This window comes from Rhipicephalus microplus, chromosome 4, assembly GCF_043290135.1.
Source record: "Rhipicephalus microplus isolate Deutch F79 chromosome 4, USDA_Rmic, whole genome shotgun sequence".
Classification (NCBI taxonomy): domain Eukaryota; kingdom Metazoa; phylum Arthropoda; class Arachnida; order Ixodida; family Ixodidae; genus Rhipicephalus; species Rhipicephalus microplus.
Genome location: NC_134703.1, coordinates 20,210,945 through 20,238,832, shown reverse-complemented (window position 1 = coordinate 20,238,832; position 27,888 = coordinate 20,210,945). Strand labels below are relative to the sequence as shown.

The window sequence follows — 27,888 nt, the reverse complement described above, 5'->3', positions numbered from 1 at the left end:
CTTGACTAGAGAGAGAACAACTTGGAAGAATTCTTTGTCCCCAAAATGGTGCAATGCCACGTACATCTGTTCCTGTCACATGTCACGAAACCATCTTGGTAAATAACAGATTTATTCTTTCTGCTAAATATGTACAGGTCATAGATAACAAAATTAAGCAATGACGATAGACACTTCAATAAACTTAACAGACGATAAAATGAGCTAGCATCAACGCATTCTTTTCGCTCTCCATTCCAGGATTTTCTTCTTAAGGTCTTCGTTCGGTTTAACCATCTCCATTGTCAAAGGCGACCGGTTGAAGGGGTCAGTTTGATCACTGAAACAGATGAAAAAAAAGTATATATATGTATGACAAAAAAATGACCAGTGAAAGCTGTTTATTTAATTGTATTGCAGACATCGAGTGTGCATTGTTACAATACCCATGCATTGTTGCACTGTCTATCACTGATGTTTCCCAGTGAAAACAATAGAGAAGAGGGAAATGAACACAATAACCTGTATTTCTCTGCTCACTTCCAAGCATTCCTATATATTTTTTTCTGGAAAAGTGCGCAACCTCAACAATACTTAAAATTTGATCAAAATGATTCTCCCACCCCTCCATATTACTGCAAAGCTAGCTTCCTTGCATAGCTGTGAAACATTGCCATGAAGCCACCTTTGCGAACCGAAATTTGTGTTATTTGTTTTGACTCAAGACTGAATTTTCAAAAATATTTTGAACAAATTAGTGAAGAAGTTGAATGGAATGTAACTAAGCTGGATAGAAATTTCACTGCAAAACGAACTCATTTGTTCTAATGCTTGGTGGGTTGTGACAGGGCAGTGTGCCCAGTTCTGCAATTTCGAATTGAGAAACTGAATGAAAGAACCAAAGAAAGAAAGGCTGAAATGAGAGCGATGCTACTCACCTGAGAAGGTGCCTTGCTATGGTAGACCGGTCAATCGTAATGCCCGAGCTTGGCAGTACCACTGGGTCGGCCATGATCGTACTCATGATGGGGTCCAGGAACTCCTCTGGGGCATCTCCTGTGGCCTCATCTTCCTGCTTCTGCTGAGAGGCTGCCTTCTATAAGTTCACACGTGCATAAAACAGGCATTTATTAAAAAATGCTTCTGTAAAATTCACTTCGAAATCTTGTATCATTCCACATAGTATTGCAAAAAAAAACAGTGGCTTCACAAAAGCTGACAAAGTTGCCTGGCAGCAGAATCTGCAAAAGCTAGCAACTCTGGCCACAGTGTGTTTTTGGATGCAGAAGGAAAATTAATGATATTGCCTTAAATTAAGGGGGCGGACTGGCATTTGGGACTGAAAAGGTACAAAAATTTATTTTTAACTAATCAACACCCTGATTGCTGCTTTTTGAAGAAACAGTGCATAATCAGTTTTTTCCATTTCTCTCAAAAAAGTAAATGTACGACTGCTCAATTTTGAGGCCTCAACATCTCTGTAGCTGAAGCATGTGCAACAATAATTATTTTTGCAACGGAAATGTGTACGTCTATAGAATGCAAGTATGGGGGCATAATATAGAGTACAAGCCTTTTTAATGAATGACTCATCAAAAATGTAACGATTCCAAATGCCTTTGAAAATAACCAAGGAAGGCCAAAAACAAAAAAAAAAGCTCTTGCATACTTTCAATCTCTGGTCACTAGTATAAGCTGCTATATGTTAAATATCACTTTTAATTAAGCCCCCTTTTTTTTATGGTGACCTTAAACAATAGGTGGTGAACAAGTACCTCAGGCATAAAATGAGTTACAGAAAAGTAACTACTTATTTGAAATCAGCAGAAAAAGCTGCATATGGCTGTGCGGTTTGATCAAGATCATTATTATATTGCACCGATCAGAATCGGCATAAGCAGCGGAAACTACAACCGGGCAGTTTCATTTTCATTTCACGACCCCTTTAACATTTATGGTATTGAAGTCGCGTATGAGCGCAAAATGAGCAGCACACACACACCTGAATCTTCTTGGCCAGTTCCCCAACAGACACAGAGAGGGAGCCCTGTCTTATCTTCATCAGAACCTTCTGTGCTTGTGGAAACAAATCGGGACTGAGGAAGGGAAAGGCAGGGAGAATAAATATCATTCTTGCAATTTGTCACATGAATTCAAATTATTAAGAAAAATAGAAAACATACAGGAACCACTTAATGTATTGAATTATTGCATCTAAAGCATGCCAAGTCAGTCTAAGCCCAATTTGCTACAATACTATCTCGCACAGAACATGAAGACATCGAAGTTTATTCTTCAGAAATGCAGATGCAAGATCTGAAACTACTCCCGAGCTTCGATATAATGAAAATCGGTTATAACAAAGTAAATGAAGAATGGTCTTGTAATTACTATAGTGTTAGGAATGTACTTTTATAATGAATTTTTGGCTATAATGAAGTTATCTTCATGTAAGATGCAACTTTGTTATCGTGAGGTTTGAGTGTAGTTCTCCAGCGGTTTAGTGTCTAACCTGTAGGATCGACCATCCCTGGACACTGCAATGCAAAATGCTTGAGCCGTTTCAGAATCCTCCGAACCAAGATTGGTGTAGATCTTGCATATGTTTTGCACAAGCTCCTGCGGTTTGAACTCGTACTCGCTGAAATCCTTCACTTTGAGGTTCTTCTTTTGTGGCCCCACCTGCGAAGTAGAAAAGCAAATTTTTTACACTGTCTTTTTCCACTTTACAGTACCTGCCAATTTTTCTGAAAAAAAAAAAAAAAAATGAATGTTTTTCCACTACAGAACACTGCAACACTTCTACTATATCTACTATATCCATAGTAGGCTGCAGTCGACAAACTGTGGCAATTTTATAAGTAAAGTCAGCAACTTGTCAAAACAAGTACACACAGAACATGGACTGCGATCAAAACATAGTTGCTATTTTAACTAGGTGAGTCGGTGACAAATTATCTATAAATAAGCCCCCAAAAGATTATTCAAATGTACAAATCGCACTATGGAAGTTGTGCAAATTTAAGGGCTCACTTTCTTTGTTAGACACAATATTAACGAGAACTAATAGACAGACACCCAGTAGACATTCAGAGTGCCACAATTCTTGTGTAAATGTAGCCAGAAAAAAAAAGATCGTGCCATCTTCCGCTAAAGACAACCATGTGTAGATGCAAAGCAGGGGGTGCTAACGCTTACACTGCCGGCGACTTTGACGCTGGCGCTCATCGCGGCGTTGCACAGGAGAGAAACCCGAGGAGGCACAAAGTTGGAAAGGAGGAGAGTTGTGCAGGCATAATGTAAGTGCGGACGCAGTCGGCGCCACAGGACATAGGCCTGAGCAAAAGATGCTTCGCATCTAAAATTTTCTTGTTAACACTGCAACTTACGAGATGGAGGAGGAAGTAGTTTAGCATCGTTGCAATGCGGTCAACCATGGTGGGATGGCAAAAGATGGAGGACACCTCGGCTGTGAGCCGTGCCAAGGTGCGGATAGTCTCGGTGCCCATGACGTTGTGGAAGTGGGCCAGCATGCCAAGGTGCTGAAGATTGGCCTCCGCGGCTTGCCCTGGTTGCTGCAACTCTCTTAGCCGGCTCATGTACTGCAGCGACATGTTACAGATAGTACTGTAATTATCCATCATGCAACACCTGAACACATAAGGTTAACCCTTTCAAGTGCAATGACCAATGAAGAACTGCTTGTAAATGCATCATTCTGCGTAACATTATTTTGAGGCACCCCATATCCTATAGCAACAAAAATAATGTCATTATATGCTGCTCTGTGTGTTTTATAGCAATTAAACTTAATTAGGTATATATTTATCCTTAAGCTATTCATGTTCTATTTTTTTACGAATAGAATCAAACCTCAGGCTTTCCTATATATCTATTTCGCACAGAATGAAAATTGTACTTTTGATGTGGCTTGCAGAGATCAGCTCGTTGTGGATCAACCCATGGAACGTTGTAAAGCAACTAAAGCAGGAATACACAGCGAAACGGAGACACACTTGTTATGCAAGAGGTTCAATTCATCCAAGCCTTAATTAATCTAGCTTTTTCTTGGCTGCTGGTAGAGACAACATTCCAAAACAAGTTGCGCACACAAATGTGTAACAAACGTCTGAAAGAATTAAGGGAGACATTTCTTAAATAAACGAAACGTGAATTTTGTTGCCAAGGCAGAACGCATAACTTCAAGCACAGCAGTGCGACACGATAATTATATCATGAGACCATTGGGGGTCTGGTAAATATAGAAACATTTTAGTTGATTGATTGACCCCCATATGATGATGAGAGATGCCGCATTGGAGAGTTCCACAGATATAGACCACCTGGGGTTCTTTAACGTGCAAGAAATATTTTAGTTGTTATTGTCTTTTAAGAAACATTACCAAGGCGTCACAACAGGCAGTGAGGAATGCGATTGTTTGATTGATTGATTGAACTTAATGTTTTGAAGCAACACCTGAGCTGTGAGAGATCTTTACCGCTTTAAGTTCTACAAAGATGCCTCTGTATCTAAGTACGCTAGAAGTTTCAAAACCACTCCCAAGAGAGTACAGCAGAGGAGAATAATGCAATGTGCACAAACTAAACGTTAAGCACCGACAAAACATCTGCACAAGCTCTCATAAAATCAAATGTCTTGCATACTGTATTCACCTAATTCTAACGTGCACCTTTTTTTCAGAAAAAATAGAGCTTAAAATCGCATGCATGTTAAATTCAGGTACAGATGTTTAAACAGCCAAATAGCTGTATTTTCGTTGTTGGGTCGTGTAAGTCAGGTGCATGTTGTAATTGGGCAAGTACAGTAATAGAACTAGCAGAGTTCGCCAAGCTGTTGCTGCTTGAGAAATACATTAATTGGAAAAGAAAATTTAAGATGTCGACCGATTTGTATAGAATGTGTGCAAAGATGACAATGAAAAAAAAAAACAGTACTTCTTTTCATATAGTACTTATAAAGTCTACTCAACATGTTATTTGTATTATATAGCTTAAGAGAAAAAAAATATGAAGCATCAGAAATGATGTGTGGGAATATATGAGCGCACAAGGTAGAAGGAAAAAGCACTTGACAGGAAAGGCGCTCAACTTACAACTGAGCTTTTATTAGAAAACATTCATTGCACGAGAACACAAATGCGCAGGTGCAACCAACTATCACTTCAAGGTGCCACCCCCCCCCCCCCCCCCCACAAAAGAAAAGAAAAAAGAAGGTATGAGTATATACTTCAACAGCTCAAAAAAGACACCTCTTTTTCACTTAGTGCTACCGAAGGAACACTGATACATGCGCTTGTGTTCGCCTTAATCTGTTCTGCTTCTATGATTTCTCTGGTCAATCTGTGTTTAGACTTGCCCAGAATCCTCGTGCTGTCAAACTGCAGATTGCACCCACAATCCTTGCAGTGAATTGACAAGTGCGCGCCACCTGCGAGAACCTTCAAGGACATGGCATGGTCTCGGAGTCTATCATTTAAAGAACGACCCGTCTGGCCTATGTAAACTTTTCCGCAGCTCAAGGGGGGGGGGGGGGGGGCGCACCTTGAAGAGATAGTTGGTTGCGCCTGCGCATTTGTGTTCTCGTGCAATGAATGTTTTTAATAAAGTTCAGTTGTAAGTTGAGCGTCTTTCCTGCAAGGTGCTTTTTCCTTCTACCTTGTGCACTCATATATTTCCACATTATGTTGTACCAAGTGGCCCAGCATTCCACTTTATTGAACCTCAGAAATGACCTGTAGGACATCCACAAATAAAATACAAAAACCCTTTTGCTCTGTTAAAAAATAAAAAGGAGGTTAGTAGATATATCACAAAACTTTGAGCAGTGGTCATATGCCGCATTTCTTACAAACCAGACACACACGTTGCTTTAACTTACCGAAAGAGCTTCATCTAAAAGGAAGATAGCATCATTGATGAGCAAGTTGATGAATCTCAGAAAAAGTGGAGGTGTGGAACACTCAATGTTTGCCTCTGCTTCATCAGCCAAACTCTGCAAGTTTAGATAAACAGAAAGATGAAATAGAACAACCACACGCACATACTCAATACATTTACATAAGATTGGTCGCGAGCATTGCAGATCATTGATGGATCACGAAAAGTGATACTGGTGCAGGAATGAGTGACACATGTGATACTCGAACCTCATCAGAACAAAGTGGCATCTTATACAAAAATGAGTTTGTTACATCCGGAAATTTGTTATAAAGGTATATTCCTAACACTGCTTCTATTGCAAGACTATTTTTCATTTACTTTGCTATAACTGATATTTCCTTATATATGTGTTCACTATATCGAGGTTTGAATGTAAATCGAAAATGGAAAAAAAAATGCAGTGAGATTACATTGCAACTATTGCATTTTAAATAGCATCATTTATTTGCTCTTCAAGACTTCAATCTTTATGGTCTCCAGTTGGTGCCAGAGTAATTATAAGTGTGGTCATTGACTGGCAAAAGATTAATTATAAATCTTTGATCAATGAACATTTATGAAGAGAGCGATCCAGTGAATAAAAAGCTGCAGCAATGCAAAAATGACAGCCAATACTGACCTTCATTTTGCTTCTGTGGCCAGGTATGTTCCACAGGTTCTCCAAGATGGTGTACATGGGGCGGCGATAGTGGAACTTTTGTTCAAATGTCACACTCTGGCCAGTCATCTCAATGCTCACAAACACATGAAGGAGAGTTGGAGACAGTTCCATTGCAAATGGATGCTGTAAAAACAGTCGTTTTCTGCTGCTCCTGAGTGAAGAAAAGAAAAAATACCATTACATATATTTGTTGTAATGCAACTGGGTGCCTTAAACAATTTTTTACCAGGTAAAAAACTTTATCAATATTCAAAGAAAAAAATGCAAGCTGTGTGGCCTACAGCATCCACAACTCAATCAGCAGTGCTCGAAAACTGGCAGCTGTGATATATTACAAAAATGCAGTGGCTTTGTCAAAACATGAACAAACCGAAGATCTCACAGCTGAACTTCAGCTGTGGTGATACACTGGCTCTATGAAATGCAGAATGGCACTGAGAATAAGCCTGAATGATGAATCCTGCATGAAGAAATCAAACTGAAATTTTATAGGTGCAGCCAGAACTATTCAGATTATGAGAGGAGAGGCAACATTGAAATAATAGTGCTTGTAATTTGAGGCGACATTTCACTTGACGATTTGGGTAGCAAACTTAGAGGGGTATTGAAAAAATTTTTGCAGCTGGGCGAGCTAGCCTATGTGATCGCTTCCACAGGACATGCGTATATAATCTGCAAAATATCCACAGCAAAGGTTGCTTGGAAGGTATTTTTGTGAATTTTGAAGATGCATCTGCTATCGAGCACCGCCCCGTCAAAAGTAACCCATGGTGACCTCTATTTCTTCGCGTCACCATGCTGCAGTCAATACACCAAGTTATGATGACATCATAGCCACAATTCTTTTTTTTTTTTGCCACATTTGCTTTAGTAGACTATTACGGAGCAGCTGATTGCGAGTCCATGACTGTGGTGCATGCGTTGAAAGTTTGTGTTTGGAGACACTGCTGTCGCATTTCCTGTTCGAACGGACTTCATGCGTGCAGTGTAGAAGTGCATTGCACTTCTATGTGCTGATGAGGTCAAGTGTTGCATATGCTAGGTGGTGATAGTTGCACCCGGCGGCTTGTTTTTGGAGCTCTCTCAAACCGAAACTGAGACTGGTCAGCAATGAGGAGCTTATGATCAATTATCTGTCGCGCACAGCAGCAAACGATATGCCATATCATGGCTAACAGATCCCCAGCAACACATTGCAGCAAAACGATGCCAAACTTTTTGTGTCAGTGCCCCTTTAACAACTGTTACAATTTCTATCACTGCCTATTCATCCACAGCAACTTCACTTCAAAGCCTTGTTACTGATCGAACTGTATTGTCCATTGCTATAACATCAGAATCTAAACAGAAACACATTAAGAGTCTACATTTTTCTCTCATTATAAACCGGAGTGACACTTGCCCACATAGGACGTTTAATCATCAAAGCAAGTTCTCCATCTCAACATTATACAGCATTCATTTAATTATATGGTTCATGTAATATAATTACATGGCACCAAGCACTCACAGGGGCACAATTCCAGTGAATGAGTCATCTTCAGAAGAGGTCATGAGCACCTCGAGCATCTCGGCCAGCCGTGCTCGCAGGTGGGGATTGTTCATGCGCTGTGGGCTCCCCATGAACACCAGCACCAATGTCATTAGGTGTTCCAGATCCTGCCCTATAAACTGAGACACATTGCACATCTGAGCAATGACAAGCTGACAATCACTTTACTGCATAGGAGGCATGTCCATTTACAAAACCGAACATTGAGGTTTTACCTAATGCTTATGAAGAGTGAAGGTGGTGTCAAAAGGAACACTGCATTGCTCATGAATGAGCTGTTAGTCCAATACATAGCTGTTCACAGTAAGGCCTCATAAAAAATGCAGCCCCTCCACCCACCAACAGCCCATAGCCCATCTTGCAACATTAATTGGGATATGCAGGTCTACAGTAACCAACACAACATTTATGGTGAACAACAGTGCCGGTATAATTGGCAAACATTGGCAAACTGTGCAGGTACAATTGGCAAACTGTAGCCTTAAGTTTCACTATTGCCAATGCTACTATCAGCACCAACAGGTTTGTTATTTGCTTTCACTAAAAGTACAAGTTCATTCAATAAGCCCTTTGCAACTCATTTTTTCTACCCACTAGCCGTAAATTGCAGTTGCTTGACAACAGACTGTTTCAGCACCAACCTCAAGACTGCGTTCGCTGAACCTCTTGACAAAGACAATGCAGTCACAGATGTTTTCCACCAGAAACTCGGGTACGAGAGCCAGTCGGCTGTTGCCATGCTCCGGAAAGGGCAACGTCAGTGGCTGGTATGAGTCCAAGTCTAGATCCGTGGCCACATGGCACAGCCAGGTTGCCGATGCCACATGGAACCGCAACATCTGCTCTAGAGAAGTAGGCTCCAGCAGTACCGTTTTCAGCGACAGAAAGCGCGTCATGCCTGAAGGGAGAGGAAAACCAAATTGCAACTATGTATGCATTCCATCTGGTTCCATACGAGAAAGGCTACCCAATACCTTGACGAGGAAAAGAAAAACAGCTTTTTGTTTACAGAATAGGACAAGAAAACCAATGTATTTTATTTCGCTCACTTATTATGCTATAAGGCTATCCATTGAACTATGCCTGACAGGTCTTGGACTAAAGCTGTTTTATGAGACTTGCTCACATCCTCTTTGAAACATATATATTTTTTTTTAATTTCAGTTTCACCTAATAGTACCTTGACTTGTTATAAAACTTAGCGTTTGTCTGTCACAAGTGGCTGGCACTTTACTTTGGCCATTGAACCTTCATTCAGATGGCCAGCCAGCCAGAGGTGAAGTTTGAGCCCTAAATGTAAACATTTTGACATAGATCGCTCCGTCTGGGTGAAACGGCTCCAACTTTAAACTAGCTGCTGAAACGGCTTCAAATGTAGTTTTTATATGGACCACACATTTCAGTACTCAATCGGTTTTTCATACCATTTTTGTTATCTACATGCATTGTGCATTGTCTTTGTTGGATAGTTGTGTATTGTACACCCACCATGCTTAGGCACACTAGGGCCTGCAGTACAAATGTGAAACCACGAGCAAGTACCCTCCTCCTTTATCCAGGACAATTGAAATATGCTGTTCCTTCTACCCTCTGACATTTCCAGTGTACCATTCACTGTTCTTATTCGGCCAATGACGACGGATAAAAACAATGAATGCATATGTATTCAATAAAGCATTTCATTAGAAGCACAGGTGGACATCGTTTATGCTCAGATTTTCTGCCACCATCTTAAATTTTTATCAGTGACCAACCAAGAGCCCTCCCTTCAAATCTTGTATTATCCTTCATATCAGGTGGGTTGCTTGCTTGGGGTTGTGCAATACACTTTAAATGAAATATTACTTTACACCCTGCAAAATACGTCAAAAATCTGAAGTTTCAAATAACAATGCATAAGCCTGCATTTATCAACAGTTTATCTTTAGTGTCTCTTAAAAAGGCAGTGGAAAAAGTTATCCAAAAGAGTCACTTTATGAATACCACTATTAAAATAGGTCATTGTAAGAACCTTTCTCCATGTTTTCCTGCAGCCTGCGGCCCACCTCTGAAGATTCACCTCCTTGCGCACGTGTTTCCTCGTATACCCTGTAACGAGGGGAGACAGAGAGCAAAGTTAGAACATTATCTAGCGCTGCCAATGAAAATTACTTGAAGTTACATACCTATCTAAAACATTCACAGAACATCTGCTGAGAGAGCAAATGTGGTGATGCAGCACCGATAAATGTAACTTTGTTAAATGTAACGCGCCACAACATCATGTTTTCAAAACACTGGAGTAGTAAACAGATTTTTTAGCAGCAAAACCAAGTGGAAAGCTGTTCTGTTAGAAGCATGTCAGCTTGAAAAAATATCATGTCACATTACTGCCTATATTCAGGCTTCTTTCCTATATTGTTCTTATAACAAATTGTGCCATTTGAAAAAATTATCACGTCACATTACAGGCTTCTTTCCTATATTGTTCTTATAACAAATTGTGCCATTTGAATTTTTCCTGCTGAATCACAGAAATAGTTTCAGGGTTTCTGATGCATTTAGATTAATCGATGGCAAAAGCTATCTGGTGTGACTGATTTACTATGCACTTCATATAGAGATGTTTATCGTGCACTAATTAAGATGATAGTGCAACTTTTATGAACTTTATAGTATCCTAACTCACTTTGATTATCATAATATAATTAACATTATGCACAATTATTTACAAAAAGGCACTGTCATATTTCATTGAATGCTGATTTTTGAAGCATTTATGTGTACATAAGCTAAGGGTGCACACAAAACACAGATGGTCACATTGAACTCAAGGCCTTAGAGCGCTAGTATGTAATCTTTTGGACTGTTCTCCATCAACAATGATGGTGTTAACATCAGTTATACTGCTGTCTGCAAAACTTGCAAAGTGTACTTATTCACATCATCACTCGCTTTTGACTGGCCCAGTTAATGCTCAGTACCTGCGAACTCTGTTGAGGTCCTGGCTGAGCCTGGCAAGCCGTTCGTGCACGACACGAAAGCCAAGACTAAGCACTCGATGGCAGGCAAAGAAGCACTCGGTTGGGAAGTTGAAGCTGGTATCAGGCATCGAGGCACGGTCACCTTCTTCCCGAGGAACAAGGCATGTTTCCTTGGAGAGCCCTGCATGATCCAGACTTCCTGACTAAAAAAACAGTGCAAGCTTGCGTAACAGTTCTTTGAAACTCCTGTCACGCGGGGCAACTTAGTGACACTCGCTGCAAAGCGCACTTGCCGGCCGGCGCGGTTGCCGAACTCGGTGCACTGTTGTACAGTGTCTAGCCTCAGTAACAGGGGTTCAAGAATAAATAAGTTATTATCCGAAGCTAGGTTCATGGCATTTAAACCAAGGTTTTCATTAATAGGAATACAGTAAACTCTCAGTAAACGAAAATATCATAAACGAAATTGCTGCTTAAGTGGAACAAGTGCTCCTGACAAGATTGGTTTCGTACTTATATTCTGCACCCTAGCTCATCTCTCAGTAAATGGAACATATTTTCCTGGTCTCTTCAGATTCTGTTTAATGAGAGTCTAGTGTATTATTATGCATTTAAACGTACACAAGAAACTACACTGCTATTCTCGTTTTCGGGCAGTTTACAGCCACAAGTGCCAGGGCCATGCCCACCGCACGTTGTGCAGTGCCTGCAGATGCTGCGTTTGTACGTAACACTTAAAATAAGAGCTGCTTATAGCTTTAACACAGCACTTTTTAAGAAACATTGCTCGAAATAACAAATACTATATGCAGTGCAACTTAAGCACCTATCACCATTACAATTAAGTGCTCTTTCATTTCTCGTGCAGCAGCTTGCCGCCAAAGTACAATTCTGGGAGTGTAAGCGCAATCGCTTAAGATGACACTAACTTTGCCAGTGTGACCAAAATATAACATATAACAACTAAAGTGCAAATAGTAGAACAGCTGATGTTGTGTGCAGGTAACATCAAAAGAGTATGAGCTGCGTAATCTGATGAAATGTTAGATTGCTAAGCAGTGAACTTGAAGGAATTCAGGAAGAAGTTTGTTCAAGTCAAAGTTTGCTGAACAGAAACATCAATGTTGCAGGTTGTTATCAAAAGATAAAGGAAGCATCAGATACTGAAATGAATTTATTGGCCTGCTGTTCACTTGTATTTTAATTAACCGTTAACGGGCATACTGTGAAAAAATGTGGCTGATTTCCCTTTTTGGGAATCAGTATAACACGAAAGTGAAACGTGTCTTTGAAGAGGTAGTTGAGCGTTTATTGTGGACTGTTTCACTAAAAGGACGAAGAAATGAATGCTACATTAAAAATTGCATAGTCATGCAAAGAACAGCAAGCAGCTCGCAACTTCAAACACGCACCCCAAACAAAAAACATACACGAAACGAGCATACACAGAATGAGCGAGACTGCCAACTGTCACAGCTCGACGCTGAAAGCACGCATTTCAAACAGAAAGACGCATGAAACAAACGCACAGGTATACACAGGACAAGTGCAAACAACTGCCGCAGATCGAGAGGTTGCTGGTTTGACGTCCCGCAACAAAACCTCTCTTACTTGTTTCTTTTTTTCTTTGCAATTTGCTAGTATAAATTTTACAATATCATATCCATGACGAAAGTCAGTGGAGCCGTGGTGAACCCCAGCATAAGACAACTTCCATGTTAAAATGCATTATTCTTTTCCTGCACTTGAGCACTTAGGACTAGTCTTAATGAAGCGCCATCGTCAACATAAAATTGCGGCCTCCAGCGGTGCACCGTTCACAGAGCTGATTGCGGAAGCCACAATAAAACTATGCTACAAAAAGTGCGGTTGAACTTTTTGTTGTGATCGAATTGACCTGGAAGGCACAGTATGGTGTTATGGAATGCATTCGTAAAACTGAAATGCACTCTGCATTGAACTTTGCTCAACTGATGTGCATTAGCATTGGTCTCAATGGCACTTAGGTGGGGGACTTTTGAAAAGTTAATAACAGAACAGTATTTAATTGGCATTTAGAATTTAAAAGGTAGCTTAATGTAGCGGCTACAGTGGGTAAAACAACAATGAACCTTCATTAGGATGCACTATATTCTCCAACAACTTTGCACGGGAGAGGTGGGTGTGGGGGGCGGTAGCACCTCATCAGAGTTGCCAGTTACGCTTCTAATAAGTGCATTTGGGCACTTTTTTTTTGCCGAGTTTCTCGTAGAACTTTCCAGTCGCTTGTCACATTTTTCGGGGATTATTTGCATTTTCCAGCAAACATTAATTATTTCAGTGATCATAGAATGTTTGTTGATGACTGAGTAGCTGAGTGTTACGGGCATAAAAAAAAAAACCGCTAATCTTGCACTGGCAAACGTGCATTCAACCGAATGCAGTGATGAAAGTGCTGCTACAATTGCTCTACGCTGCTACAAAGAGAAATGCTGCTCTACGCTGCTCCAAAGTGCAATATTGACTAGTAACTGCTCTAAGCCAGCTTCAAAATGGTGTTGGCAAATTAAAAAGAATGAAGTTGAACCATGGGACCATCCCGTGAGCATAAGGGAAACCAAAAGCAAGCTGTATACACCTGTCATCCTAGTATGCTACTCAGTGGCATAAATCCAAAAAAATCTCAAGGGGTGACACATATCAAGCCATGGTGTCGAATTCGTATTTTTAATATGGGCTGTATTTTTATTTGTATAGGAATTAAATCATGCTTTCAAATAGAATTTAAACAAAAACGAGCATGGGGTCAGAGCTCGAGCAATAGCATTGTTCTATTCAGTCTCTTTTGTTCACCTTTTTTTTTTCATAGTTCACACAGCTAAGGGCATTTAACACAGGTACGCAGTAAAGGATAAAAAGCTTTTTAAAAAGTTGATTGCACCATACTTAACTGTTAATTATATCACATGCTAAAGCTAAACCTCTAGTGGGACACTTGCAAGGGGTGTCCTCCTCTAAAGCCTGAACACCAGATAAGTCCAAGCTCTCTTGACACTCAGTTTCTGCACTCAGTTTCCCCTTGAACCAAAGGATAGTGCAGGAGCTTACCACGAATATGTAGGCCAAGACTCGTAGCTTGTTCCTCTGACTGCGGCTCAATCGAGCAGTACCGGTAATCAACCTTCAAAAGCTTTGGAGAACAAGGCTCAGAAAATGGTCGTGCCAGTCTGAGCAGCACAGCGCCCAGATTCAGGGCAAAGCCATCACCCCTCTGCATTGTCAGAAATAGCTCCGACACCTGACTGTTCCACAGTTTGCCTCGGTCTGCATTCAAAAAGAAACGGATAGAAGGGACACACTGAAGAAAATGCGTAAGCATACAGAATTTGAGTAAAAAGTACTAGAAAAACTTTCAGAAAGGTAGATTTATTTTAAATATTGCTTGAATACCTTAAAAGTCTTAAAAGCAGATCTCTTCAGCAGCGAGACACTTTTTTTCAGTGGCTTTTCTAGGACTTGAAGGCTTTCTACTAGAAATGGATTCTGGAGGTCCTCAATTAAGGGCACACGTACAACCTCTTTTGACAGTACTTAGGCTCTCATGGTGGTGCCCTTTGAGAGAGTATTTCACTTTTGGGAAGATCGAATAGTCTGCTGGTGCCAAGTTGAGGCTGTAGGGGGTGGGGCATTGTAATATGTCATCAAGTGGCCTGATACTGCCAGTCCAACACAAAATTTAATGTCGTTCCACTGTTCAGTGCATAATATTACGTTTGCACTGAGTCACTCAACAGAGGTCGACTGGAAACACAGATGCTCAGAGGTGACTGGCATGTCTTGAATGCCACATCCCCCACTACAGCACATACACGGTGCGAGTGTATCGCGACAAACACACCCATCAGGAAAAAATTGTTTCCAATACTTTTTATACAGACACGGTATGTCACCTGTGAACATGATTCATCGGTTGGTGAACTGGATTCATGATGCTTATCATCCCAAAACGACACGGAAGAGCTTCTGTAATTATGCATATTTCAATAAGTAGATAGTAAACTTTATGTATTCACCTGCACAGGACTCGATGCACTGACCAAGCCATGTCAGCGTCTTGTCGCGGGTCTCGTGGGACAGCCTCAATAAGGCGTAGAAGATGTTGTGCATCTCTGCAGCAAGCCCTTTCAGAGGCTGCAAGTGTAAAATTTGTTGCATTGTTGAAAAACAGGTCACTGGCCAATTTCAAACAAAACAAGTGATGTTTCGAAATCCGTACGAATCCCCTTGTTTACTATTCACAAATAACAGATGTGCAGCGTAAAGGTTCTTCTGTTGTACAGGCACCCCATTTGCATCCGCAGACCACACAGCTATAATATGTGCTGTCACCAGACTTTCAATGTTCTTTTTTCTCTCAAGAGACATCGTTTCCTGAATGCTTATAGAAAGCGATGCAATCCTGGTATTATTGTGGCGCTAAACTCGCATGGAAAAGATATAAAAACAAAAGACAAGATTACCAAGCAAATATATTTCCTAGCATTGGGCCCAAAGTTACAAAATAATCCAAAAGAAATGTGGAAGTACTTCAAATCAATCAGCAAAGATTCAATTGGCACCACGAGCATAAACAATGGCAGTGTACTGTTAAGACACCGATAAAGCTTTTTTCAATAGTTATTTTCAGGCTTATTTTAAGCACCCTTGTCACAACGATGTACCGTGTATTCCCGACAATGTAATTGAACCTATGGAGGAGCTGGTGGTGACACATGGTGGTATACTTATGTTTCTTGACAAAATAAAGGCGTCTTCTGCAAAGGGTCAATGATATACCCTCTTAAGGGTTAAGGCTTGCTGTGATGTGTATGCCCACTACCTTGTTAAGTTTTCAAGAAATCTTAAATCATTGTGCACTTCTTGTTCACATAGGGAATGAAAAGTTGCAAATGTGATTCCGATACATAAGGGTGGCCCAAAAAATATTGTCTTAAACTAGAGGTTAATTTGCCTAACGAGCATGTGCAGTAAAACAATGGAGCATGTGATGAAACATCTATAAACTAACAACTTTTTTACTGAATTTCAGCACAAATTTTGGTCTGATCTTTTTTGTTCAACACAGTTCATAGAATTCAGTCATTACCTTTTTTACTCATTTGAGCTTGGTGTGCAGACTGACTGCATATTCCTAGAATTTCAGAAAGTGTTCGATTCCGCGCCGTATGTTCTGCTGCTACATAAACTCTCATCCCTCAGTATTACTCCTGCATTGCTTTATTAGATAAGGTGTTATCTACAGGACCGGTGCAACATGTCGTAATTAATGGTTCCCAATCTGAATATGTATCGTTGCTTCAGAAGTTCCACGGGGATCTGTGTTGAGGCCTTTGCTGTTTATAGTCTACATCAATGATATTGCTGAGGATGTCTCGTGCTAAGTACGTCTGTATGTAGATTATTGTGTGGTTTACCACTGTATCATATCCACCTCTCACCCTCAGTACTTGCAACACGGTTTAGACAGCACTACAAGCTGGTGCGATAGGTGGCGTATGTCTCTGAACCCTAGGAAGTGCCAATGCGTCTCCTTCACTTGTAAATGCAACTCATACCTGTTTCACTATACATTACATACCAGCCAGCTAACGCGAGTAACTGAATATACAAATACCATGGTGTTTACTTTCATCAAATCTCACCTGGACTACACACATTGAATATGTCACAGCGAGATCCTGCAGAATGTTAAACTTTGTTAGGCGGAACTTCTGGTTAGCTCCTTCCAAAATCGGAAAACTACTCTACTTTTTAGATGTCCTATCTTAAAGGATGCCTGTGTGGCGTGGGACCCACAAACAAAAACTTTGTCTAATATGCTTGAGATCGTACAAAACCACGTAGCTCGTTTTGGGACTAGCAACTATGGCTTCAGTGTCAGTCTCACTTAGAAATAGGTTAGGGTGGGAATCTTTAGTCTCAAATAGGAAAAACTTGAGATTAGAAATTCTCTTCAAAATATTTCATGGGATGATTGAAATAGATAGAGATTCTTACCTTTCACCTCCCCATTTTTCACCTAAGAGAACTGACCACCCTAAAAATTAAGAGAAAGTTTTTGCAGAACAAGTGTTTACTAATACTCCTTTTTTCCACATACAATCTCTCAGTGGAATCAGCTTCCATGGGAGATTGCAGACTGCTGCACTGAAGCATTTTTCAGGGACATACTGCTAAACCCTTAGCTACGTTCTGGCTAAGATTTGTTTTTGTGTTCATCTAGCTTTTTTTTTTAATAGTTGTTCTTTTTATGTAAGCACATGTTACGCTGTGTATTTTCTCCCCGGCAATAATGCCCTCAGGTGCTGCAGGTATTTTTAAATAAATAAATAAAATAAACATATCCTCGAATGCTGCCCTTCCCACATTGCACTTGGCCAGTGCAACTAATTGAGATATGTACTCTCTGCCACAACAATCTCGAGAATCTCCAACCACAAAGGATATTTCATTTTGCACAGCTGAACCATTGAGCAGCATGCACAAACTTTCAGTTTTATAGAAGGGTAAATGAGACCCAGGAAAGAATGCATTAGATCTGGTACAGCATCGCAAGCGGTTAACATTGTTAACTGGTCTGAAATGAAACTGAAATTACTTACCAGCCAAAGGTTACTTTCAGTGATGGAATGCTCCTGCATAGTGGACTGAGAAGGGGTTTCAAAGAACTCGAAGGGGTCTGCTTCCCTTCGTGGCAGGACTGAAATGCAGAGCGGTGAACCCAGCAAGGTCTCCTGAAAGCTTCGAAGGTCACCCGTGTCCGAAGGAGTGCTAAAGTCCAGTAAAGCCTGTGGAATGTTGAGCACCATCCAATACACAGATATGTATAACAAATGATAAACATGGTGGTGGAAAGAATGGCAATGCATATATGTAAAGCCATCACACCATCACCATCGTTAATAATAACTACGTCTGGGGTTTTCCGTTTCAAAATCAAGATATGATTATGAGAGACGCCGTCATGGAGGGCTCCAAAAAATTTGAACATTTAGTGTTCTTTAGCGTGCACCGACATCGCACAGTACACGAGCCTTTACCATTTTGCCTCCACCGAAAGGTGACCGCAGCGGCCGAGTTCAAACCCGCGACCTTCGGGTTAGCAGCCGAGCACCTTGGCCACTGATCATCGCAACAGACTGTGACAGTCAATATCGACTACTACATAGAAAATGAAATGGCACACTTTTAGGCTTTTCCAAAGTCCATAAGAATAACTAAATACCTATAGATTGAATGCTGCTTGCGGAACAGTCATTTTCAACATTCCAGCTTCCTCAACATTCAACTGCAAGATATATACATACATAACGAATAAAAGAATAAGCGATAGAGAGAAAAAAAAACGAAAAACCTCACAAAGGTGGCTAACGGCACATTTTTATATTTAGAAAGAATGAGAACATCAATTCAGTGGACAGACAGAATACCAAGTGGAAATGAGTTACGTGAACCAACTACCCTTGCTTCTCATTAAAACTCAATGAACTCTCTCAGGCATCTTTTTTTCCTCCTCCTGTCATATTTAAAGGCAAGCGGCACTGCCAGACAGATGCCAGTTAAGATCAGTGACCTTCAAGACCAGTGACACTGGCAAGGATACACAAGCACACAGAGTGGGAATGTTAACAATCAATGGGAAAATAGACGAACTACTGATCTTAATTGCTTATGCTTTTACAGACAGTGCCTACACGTAAACAGGAATTTTACTGACCAAATCTAAGCATGGCAACAATGTCCAGAGATTTCAAGTCACCCGGCGAGTGAAACAATTCTGTATGACAAGCTTGGTTTTACTGCTATACAAAGTCACAAAAGCACATGAACATTTATGACATTTCAATGTCATAATAAAAACTTTTTGGAAAGCTGCATGGCTGCTGATATTGCAATGTGTATCAGGTTAACTGATATAAGAACTGACAAACAAAGAGCAGAAAAATTGAAGTACCACTTTTTAAACTTCATAACATGGCCCTTGGTCTTCACAGCTGAAACATGCACTAGAAAACAATACTATAACAAACAAGAAAACTGACGGGAGAAACATAGTACTCAAGAGTAACGCTATTTTATCTTAGGAAATACTAGTTCAAGCTTGCAGACAAAAAGATGTAAAGCAACATAATCCTAAGAAGCTCAGTTGAGAATACAGCACATACATCGCCTGTTACGTTGCAAATCCTACATATTTTCTTTTTGTAGTAGTAATTACAAAACATCTATTGAAAGTGCACCAGGAGTCCCTGTATCGACTAACTAAAAGCGTATTTACAATTAATCATGTCATATTGAAAATGAACGCTGAGAAATCGCAGCATCACTCACAGTTGCCGTGGATGTGGTCAGGGTGAAGTATCTGAGTATGTCAAGCAACGCGTAGAGATCCCGGCTGACGACGGACACCCTAGCAAAGCGAGCACGTAGGATGTCAAACGAGTGCGAGAGCACTTCCAGCAAGGACACCTGTTCCTCGCCAGCGTCAAAGCGTTCTTTGATGCAGTTGGCACACTTTTGTAGAAAGCACTCGAGATGCTCCTGATGACCTGTTGGATTAGAGCAATATTTTTTTCTCGATAATTTCTACCACTGCAAGCCTTTGAAAAAAAATAACTTTTGTAACTGAAACCAATGCACACTTAAATAATTGAAAAAAAACTATGAGATGAATGTTTTTTTTATATTAACACTCCTTAAATGTCAACTGATGACATTCCATGGCTGCAGCTGCACAGCACCAGATTACAGAACACCACAAAACAACATTGGTAGACACAACCAAACAGATAGTAAAGATAACGAGAGAGTAAGGGAGATTATTCATAGTTTTCAATTGAAGCATGGTAATTGTAGGAGCGTTAAGTACACACACAAGGGTCCAGAAGTTTTTCCAAGTCCTGAAAAAAAAAAATGGCACATGAAAATAGAGACCCTTAAGTGCTCACTTTGACAAACCTGCCTTTAAGGGGGGAGGTGGCATTGAAAAAACACTCTCTTATTTGTTGACCTACAGCAATGAAATTTGGCATGCATACTCATAAGTGTCTCGAATAGGGAAATATGCAGTTTCATCATGATACCTTCAGTAGTTCTTAAGTTACATAATGCTACATGGTCTAATTACGTGGTCTGCTCGTGGGAAGCCTAGCGCTGTAACAAAACATGCCAGGAAGCTGCGAATGGTGTTGATATTTACTCAAAAAAAAAGCTACAGGGTGTGGCACTCTCAGAATTTTTTATAAGTTCTATTTTTTTTAGAGATCATCATGGCTGCCGACACACATTGTCAAAAACAGTGGAACGGAAAAATCATCGTCTACCAAAAAAAAAAAAAAAAACAGGGCCATAAAACAGAAATTGAGGATTGCTGTACCCACAAGCAGTGTTCAGAGATTCAGAAAAAAAAAAAAAAACAGAATCAAAATCGGTCCAGTCATTCCCGTGCTACTCTTTCCACGAGCAATGCACAATGTCAAAAACACACTGTCGAAGTTTTCGACAGGCTTTTTTTGATGAAGTTTTTTGTTTCTCGTTGGATATTGATGAAAATTAGCACAGACACTAAAATGACCTCGCAGTGCTTCCATAAAAATTTTGAAGCGATACCACAAATACTTTATGAGAGACAAATTATTTCTTCATTGAACCGTGTGGAGGGGCTGTGTGGAGGTGCACATGTGACAAATAAACGTCCCAAGGCTGGCTAATCGGGGTAGGTCAAATATGCTACAACTATATACCCCGCCGACCAGCCACCGTCGCTTGCAGGGCCCCACCCACAATAAGCACAAACGACCAAAATTCCAAATAATGAATGCTTATGCGGGGTCCCATTTACAGGTACGCGCGAGTTGCGCTTAATTCGCTCGAACTGCGTCGATAAAGCAGCCTTCCAGGCGTATATAGCTGTAGCATATCCGACGTACCGCGATTAGCCAGCCTTGGGACGTTTATTCGTCACATGTACACAAGTTCGAACGATATGTCTTGTGCTGACACAGCTAGGGGAGGCGTAGCATTTCCGTCGTGGGACGCGATCAACGCGGCACGATCACCTGCGAAAAAAAAAGGGGGGGGGGGGGGGCAGCGCACCGCCTGCTGCGACTCTATTCAGTTTTCCCCGTCGTTCATCGCACTCGCGAAATGCACGGCGGACGACGCGTCGTTGATTCCCTAACTCTGAGACACGACTTCTTAATTGCACAGCAACAGAATGCGCCCCAACGTCTGCAAGGCGTGGTTCATTCCGTTAATTAAAACGGCCAGCATCGCTCATGCACTCGCAAAATGCACCGCGGACGACACCAAAGTCTCGCGAGGAAGCCACAACTACAAGGGCAAATTTCTCTACCAAATTTGGCGGCAGTCTGGCAACAACTTATGCAACGCCAAACAGAGCCTTGCCGTGCTACATTCCTGGTAGGTGTAGTAGGTGGTAGGTGTTCTGTGAACACGTCGCCAAAAGTGCGCTTGCGCGTCGTTCCTGCCCGCAGTCTCGCTGTCAGCGGAGTTAGGGCTAAAGCCGACTCCGATGACGCGTCGCACTCGTAGACCGCGCGCCCGCTCGTATAGTAATCTGATCGTGCATCCGGTGCGGCCACTCGTAGTAATCAGATCGTGCCGCCGCTTACAGCTTCGTTGCTTGCGAAGAAGCACGTCGCCACGAATGCGCTAGCGCGTCGTTTCTGCCCGCAGTCTCGCTGTCGGCGGAGTTGGGGTTAAAGACGACTCCGATGACGCGCGGCGCTCGTAGACCGCGCGCCCGCTCGTAGTAACCTGATCGCGCATCCGCTTACTGCTCGTAACTAAAGCGTAATTATATCTTAAGTGATCATCAAGCCGTGAACGCGTCACGAAGTATCGATTTTCGAGAGCCATGTCCTCGCGACGCACAAGCAGCAGACGACGATCTCCCGGAGCGAGCATCGGGCCAATGGCGAGGGGAGCTGAGGCAACACGGCGGCCACGGCCAATCAAGGGTCTCAAAACGACCTTCAAACATTTGCTTTTTGTGGGCTTGTTGTTAAAGGGAAGAGCCAGCTGAGGCGGGAAAGTTTACGTCGTAGAAATCCTCTTTCCGATGAGCCCAAGAAGCCGGCTCCCGGCCCAAGCATCGCGAAGTTATAATTTTTTGAAAATCGCTGTTTTCTCGCCATTTCCAGAAAAAGTTTTGCTACCTAGGTGGGTGAAACGAATTTTCCGAAGCACTTCTGCGCGGTTTTCAGTGTAGATATTTTGGAACCAGATAGAAAAAGGGTTCCAGAAACTGAAAACTTGAGTTTCAAAAAAATCGATTTTTTTGCCATTCTTTGCGATCCCAAAGCCGCGTCCCCCCTTAACTCATGTTGGACGACATGAATGTTGGTGATCGTGAAGTGTTATACCCCTGTCAAACGGGCACCCGTGAAGACCGTTTAACTCCCTCGTCTTTACGACAACGAAGATGCGGTCGGTGTCACACGGCCACCCTTACGCAAACGAAGGTGAACGGAGCATTTCGCAAAGGACGTTCAACGATCTCCCTTCGCAGCGAAACGAGGTACTCTCGTCCTCAGCAGTCTAGAGGTCAGAGAAAAATTTCGAGCACTAAGTGGCCGCAGTGAAAGAATAATACATTTTAGCAATATTAAACGTTCTTCCGTTGTAGTACTCATTCACAACGCGTGTTTGTTTACAATCTTTACGCCCGCCAGAGTTCACTTACTCTCAACACCGATGCCCTACACACCGTGCCTCGCGAGTCTGGCCGGCCGGCACCAGCCGATCAACGTCATTACCAGCGCAATATCGCACCACTTCCTCACGTCGTCTGCTGTGTTACTCATGGCTGAAGAACACAAAATGTGCGCTCACGAGGACAAGGAAGCATAAGAACTTTCATACCGGGCATGTACACAGGCAACAAAACAACTAAAAGCACAATGTGGCCAGCATCACTAGCAGCATTGCTACATTTAGCAAATGCGTTTTTATTTGAAATTATTTTTAATGATTTGTTAGTCGCATACCTACTTAATAGTGCTTTTTTGTAAAAACCGCATAACGAGAATTCACAAAAAAAATCAATAAGGATCAAATTAGAATACTTTTCCGAAAATCAAACAGCGCCAGCTAAGCCCCCTCGCGGCAACTGTTACAACCTTGTCATTGCTGTGTGACACTGCCACAAGTCCTTCTCCGTGGAACCCCCTAGGGGAGATTTACGTTGACGGTGTTCAACGGAGTTTGGTGGTGGCCGTGTGACAGGGGTATTACACCCCTTCACTGGCCATATTATTTTCAGTGCATTTGCATTTATGCTTTAAGAGTAGGTGCTGATAAAACTTCAAGAATTAAGTATAAGTTGGCCTAATCATTGTTCATGTGCTTGAGGAACCATCAAAACACAAGCTATCGACACGTGGTTCTACATCACCTTACTTCTGTAGCATATGCAATGTAATGGTGTAATGATACTTACTGATAGTGAGTAGCATTGAACCTCAATCACACAAAATGTAATGGTCACATTTCAATGTACATTTAGTTAAAAAAAACAGTATCATTTGGCTACTTGCCTGAGCTGTCATGGTATTCTTCCAAAAGGTAGAACACCTGCTCCTGAATCTTTTTACCAGGATAAATGTCACAGTGGCAGAGGCATGTCGAAGCTTGGGATACAATAGTGTTTTCGATGGTTCTAAAATCTTCATTCTGTGAGAGAATATGTGAAAAGCAAGCTCACTAAATTAAATGCCTTATGATTAAAGGGTCATAATTCATCTTACAAGCATTTCAAGCAGCTTCAATGGAGACGGCAAAATGATGCTGCAAGTACTATTAAATTAAGTTGAGCTTATGTAAGTGGGCGTGTGCTAAAATGAATGGACATCACGCCATATTGCGCAGACAAAGCCTAAAATAGCAACTCTGGATTTGTTATCGCCAATTAGACAATACCTACATGTTTGTGGTAGGCGATTTTTTAAATTCGGCACAGGAGGTCAAACGGTAAACGAAAATTACAGTCAATCAGTCGGTGATATGCCAGAGAGAAACATCGACATGCACTCATGTGAGCCTTATTGACTACGATTCTATTTATTCGCCAAAAACACGTTTATTTATGTGGCATAAATAATGCAATCAAAATGAAAAGTAATCAGTAATTTGTGTTTGCTTGCATTTCATCTATCACGACTTCATGAGCATTGCTGGCAGCATGCCGAAAAGTGGTGCGAGAATTCTCATTTGCTGAGCAATGTTGCTGTCTTGTTTTTTTGTGTTTCTAGTAAGTTGGTTTGTTTTTGCAACACACTGTGATCACTTTGAGCCAACTTCTGCAAGATGAGATGAAAATCAGGAGCAGCTTGAATTACCTGTTGTATACACCGACGTTTCAATTATCGCGAGTGATCGCCCATAAAAATGCATCGGGCTGCGCCGGGATGAGAGCATCAGTTCGAATTAACACATCTTGTATTAATGAGCTTTTACTGTATAAGCTCTCTGCCACCTGTACTTGTGTTGAAATGGTTCAGGTAGAGATTGTGATTTTACCGCATAGCTGTGCAGAGAACAGGGCCATCAACTAAACACACTTTGCAGAGGGAGATCACATGGGACATCGTACCATATCAACAGATTTAAATGTCTTATTTATCAGCTTTTTAATTTAATGTGAGGCAGACAGCTGGTGAGAAACAGGAAGTGCTACACGGAGACTTGGCAAGACTGAGTAGCGAAAAGGGTAAAGGGTTTTCGGAACGGGTAAAAATTAACAGAACAAACCTTGAGTTTGGATGCTGCTTTTTGTAGCCTGAAATAGCATTGGTACAGGTAGAAGAAAACCCTGGGCTCTGTTGCTTCAGCAATTTCACTCGCAATTGTGCTTTTGTGGACAACGTGGTGCTGTGGATCGTCCAGGACGAGTCGCTCGAACACCACCTGGAAATGAGTCGGTTACGATCACCTGTTATTTGTAACCTTGTTCAAAATTTCCCTTAGAGGGCATGGGCCACCAACAAAGACAACAGTGCAATAAACTCCCTTAGTTAAAATGTTTTCAAAAGGAAGCTATCCTGGGGAATCATATCGGCTGGCACTGACGATAACATCACACACAAAATGTGCTGCCAGCACACTACTAGAGGAATGACTTCCCATGTAGAATAATGGGGTAGTCTCTTTTATGAGGAAGACTGCTACTTTTTCCATTTACAAAGAGGAAAACATGTAGAGCGCTCTTGTTGAACAACGTACTAGAATGAAATGCAGAAACTGCACAGGAACTATTAATTGAAAGGACACTGTCACTGACATTTCAGTGACCAAGACATTCAAAGTGGCGAGTGCAAGGGACCATCAAGCACTGCAGCACTACTGGCAGCATGCCAGCTGAGAAGATTATGTCGAAAAGAAATGAGGACATTAACTGCTGGACTCGTTAGGTATCCACAGTAATTGGGTCAGTTTCAAAATCATTCATAGCTTACCATGTGAAACTGGCTGAAGGAGGAAGGCAATAACGGGAATATAAATTACAACAATTAAGCACATGTGGGGCTCACTGAAAGGTATTACATTCACACCAGAGTGTTTTCAATATTGAAGAAAAATATATACATATATATGTTCCGGAGTGCCTTAAAGGGCAACTCGTATTCGCTTAGCTGTGTGGACTATGGCGTATCTATGGTGGTCATGACATGAGCACATGTAACTTGTATAGCTAATTCTTACCTCGTCAAGATTTTCAAGTGCAAGGCACTTATTCGAATCCCTAAATGTCTCTGGGAAGACACAGCAGGGACCCTTGGTAGGTGTGGAACCGATGTCATCTGAAACAAATTTTGTGTAAATATGCAAAGCAAAGCACACTAGACATACTTAGGACGAGAAAATGAACCAAATTACAGACAATATGTCGAAACTTTCTGACCTGACCCCGCTCACAAAACGGGTATAAATTGATCGGGTACCAGCTTATTGAGTTGCTTTTAGGCAGGTTTATTGGTAGCTTGTAAATAGATTGACAACTGAATGTTGTGCCATATGGTTCATCATGATCCCACTATAATCACCCATGCCAAAACCTAACAAGAAGAAATTGCATGGCTACCTCACAAAATAAAAATCACATTCAGCAAAGGCATTTAAAGTGTGCAAAGAAGACAACACATTAAAAACATAGAACATGCACGTACACACACGAAGTGCAGACTTCCGATTACAGACTTTTGATGGTTAAAAGTCTGTGCGGGTTGGGTTCTATGTCTCGAACGCGTCGTCGTCCCTTGCGCAGCGTTCGCTGAATACATAAACCAACTAGCCCAGCCACATAACTTACACTCAAGTCAGAAGCGCGCCTGGTAGATGCTGTGCTAACTTGCTTTTTCACATTTATTCGCTCGTCTCGTAATCAGCAACTGATGTGAGTAATCAATCTGTGACGCTCGCGATTGTCTTTTGAGAGTCGCGAAATGTTGCAACATTGCCAGGGAATATTAAACAGAACCGAGCGTTACGTAATTTATTCTGGCCGCAACAATTTTCTTCGCACAAGTATTATCCAGTGGTCGCGGCAATTAATGGGTCAATGCCACGGCACGCGTCACAAGCGCATTCGGCTACGGAGGCGAAACAACCGCAGCATCGGAATCGGCCATCTCGATCGGCGCACTCTGGCGATGACAATCGGCTTCCAGCGTTTCGCAATGAAAGTAAGCGCACAGTCTGCGGCACCTGCACACTACTGGTATGCAACTTTCTACCTGCACCGGGGCTAGTTCCGGTGATAATCATCGCTCACTTCTACAACACCGCGTTTAGACGATCGCACAAAAACCCACAAATGTCGAGCTTGTTACCTGACACGACGACCCTGAATATATCTTCGAGTGTGGTCGACAACAGTTGATGGTCATCGGGCACGACGTTGCTGGTTAGGTGGCTGGCCGAGGTGATGATTTCTGGCGCCGAGTTTTCGCTGGACTCCATCCGACGAGTGGCGAGGTCCTTCTCGGTAACCGCCAGCGGGAAATCCCGCGTGGACACCTCAGCGGAGTTCTGGACAAAGGCTTGCACGTCCACCAAGGACGGGAAGAGGGCCGCGAACGGGTTCCGAGCCATGTCAGAGTCCGACATGGTTCTGCAGAGGGAACCCAGCAACGGACGTCAAGGAAGACGCACCGACGGCAATTGCGGACGTCCACGGCGGCTACTTTTACTCTTACACTTTCTCTTAACGAGGCCAGTGAACCCACTGACCTAGAAGCAACTGGGAAATCCTGCGCGCCTGCGTTGTTTTGGGGGAAGCGACCGCCAGCGTATTGTAGGACACTAGGGCCAAGGTAGAAAGTGAACGCGAATATGGGTCAGCCAGTGCCGCCTCGACGGCAGACTTCGCCTTCCGAAACTGCTCTGCCTCATTTGCCGATCTCGCTCGGAGAAACTCGCGTACGCGCTGCTCGCGATTTGTGCAACGCCAGCTCAATCAGCCAGCTAGCGTTCCGAGATAGTTGGATATTCACAAAGAAACGATGCGTTCAGCAGCGATTGGTGTCGCTTTAGCTGACGTGTACTCACGTTTAGTCGATGAAGGGTTGCAGAAGCGCTCGCCGAGTCTCTCGAAAGACAGACGCTAAAACAGGTGTTCACGCACCAGCAACTGCCCAAACACTACCCCGTTGCCATTCCTGCGAATCCACGCCACACACCTTTCCTTCCTCCGTGACGCCACAGAACACGTA

General features: G+C 42.1%; 1 protein-coding gene across 1 annotated transcript; it reads right to left on the bottom strand.

Moving 5' to 3' along the window:
- Positions 1-95: 95 nt before the first annotated feature.
- Ube4A (Ubiquitination factor E4A) lies at positions 96-27,864 on the bottom strand. The gene is made up of 20 exons (XM_037422471.2): positions 27,725-27,864; positions 27,007-27,287; positions 25,880-25,977; positions 24,929-25,084; positions 23,716-23,851; positions 19,487-19,704; positions 17,758-17,943; positions 15,169-15,286; positions 14,204-14,419; positions 11,117-11,297; positions 10,165-10,241; positions 8,795-9,051; positions 8,112-8,272; positions 6,560-6,752; positions 5,879-5,992; positions 3,369-3,581; positions 2,492-2,661; positions 1,982-2,075; positions 918-1,075; positions 96-319 (listed from the first exon to the last, which is right to left on the bottom strand). Exons 2-20 carry the CDS (start codon positions 27,281-27,283, stop codon positions 211-213), a joined length of 3,132 nt encoding a protein of 1,043 aa, XP_037278368.2. The 5' UTR covers positions 27,284-27,287; positions 27,725-27,864; the 3' UTR covers positions 96-210.
- Between the last annotated feature and the right edge of the window lie 24 nt (positions 27,865-27,888).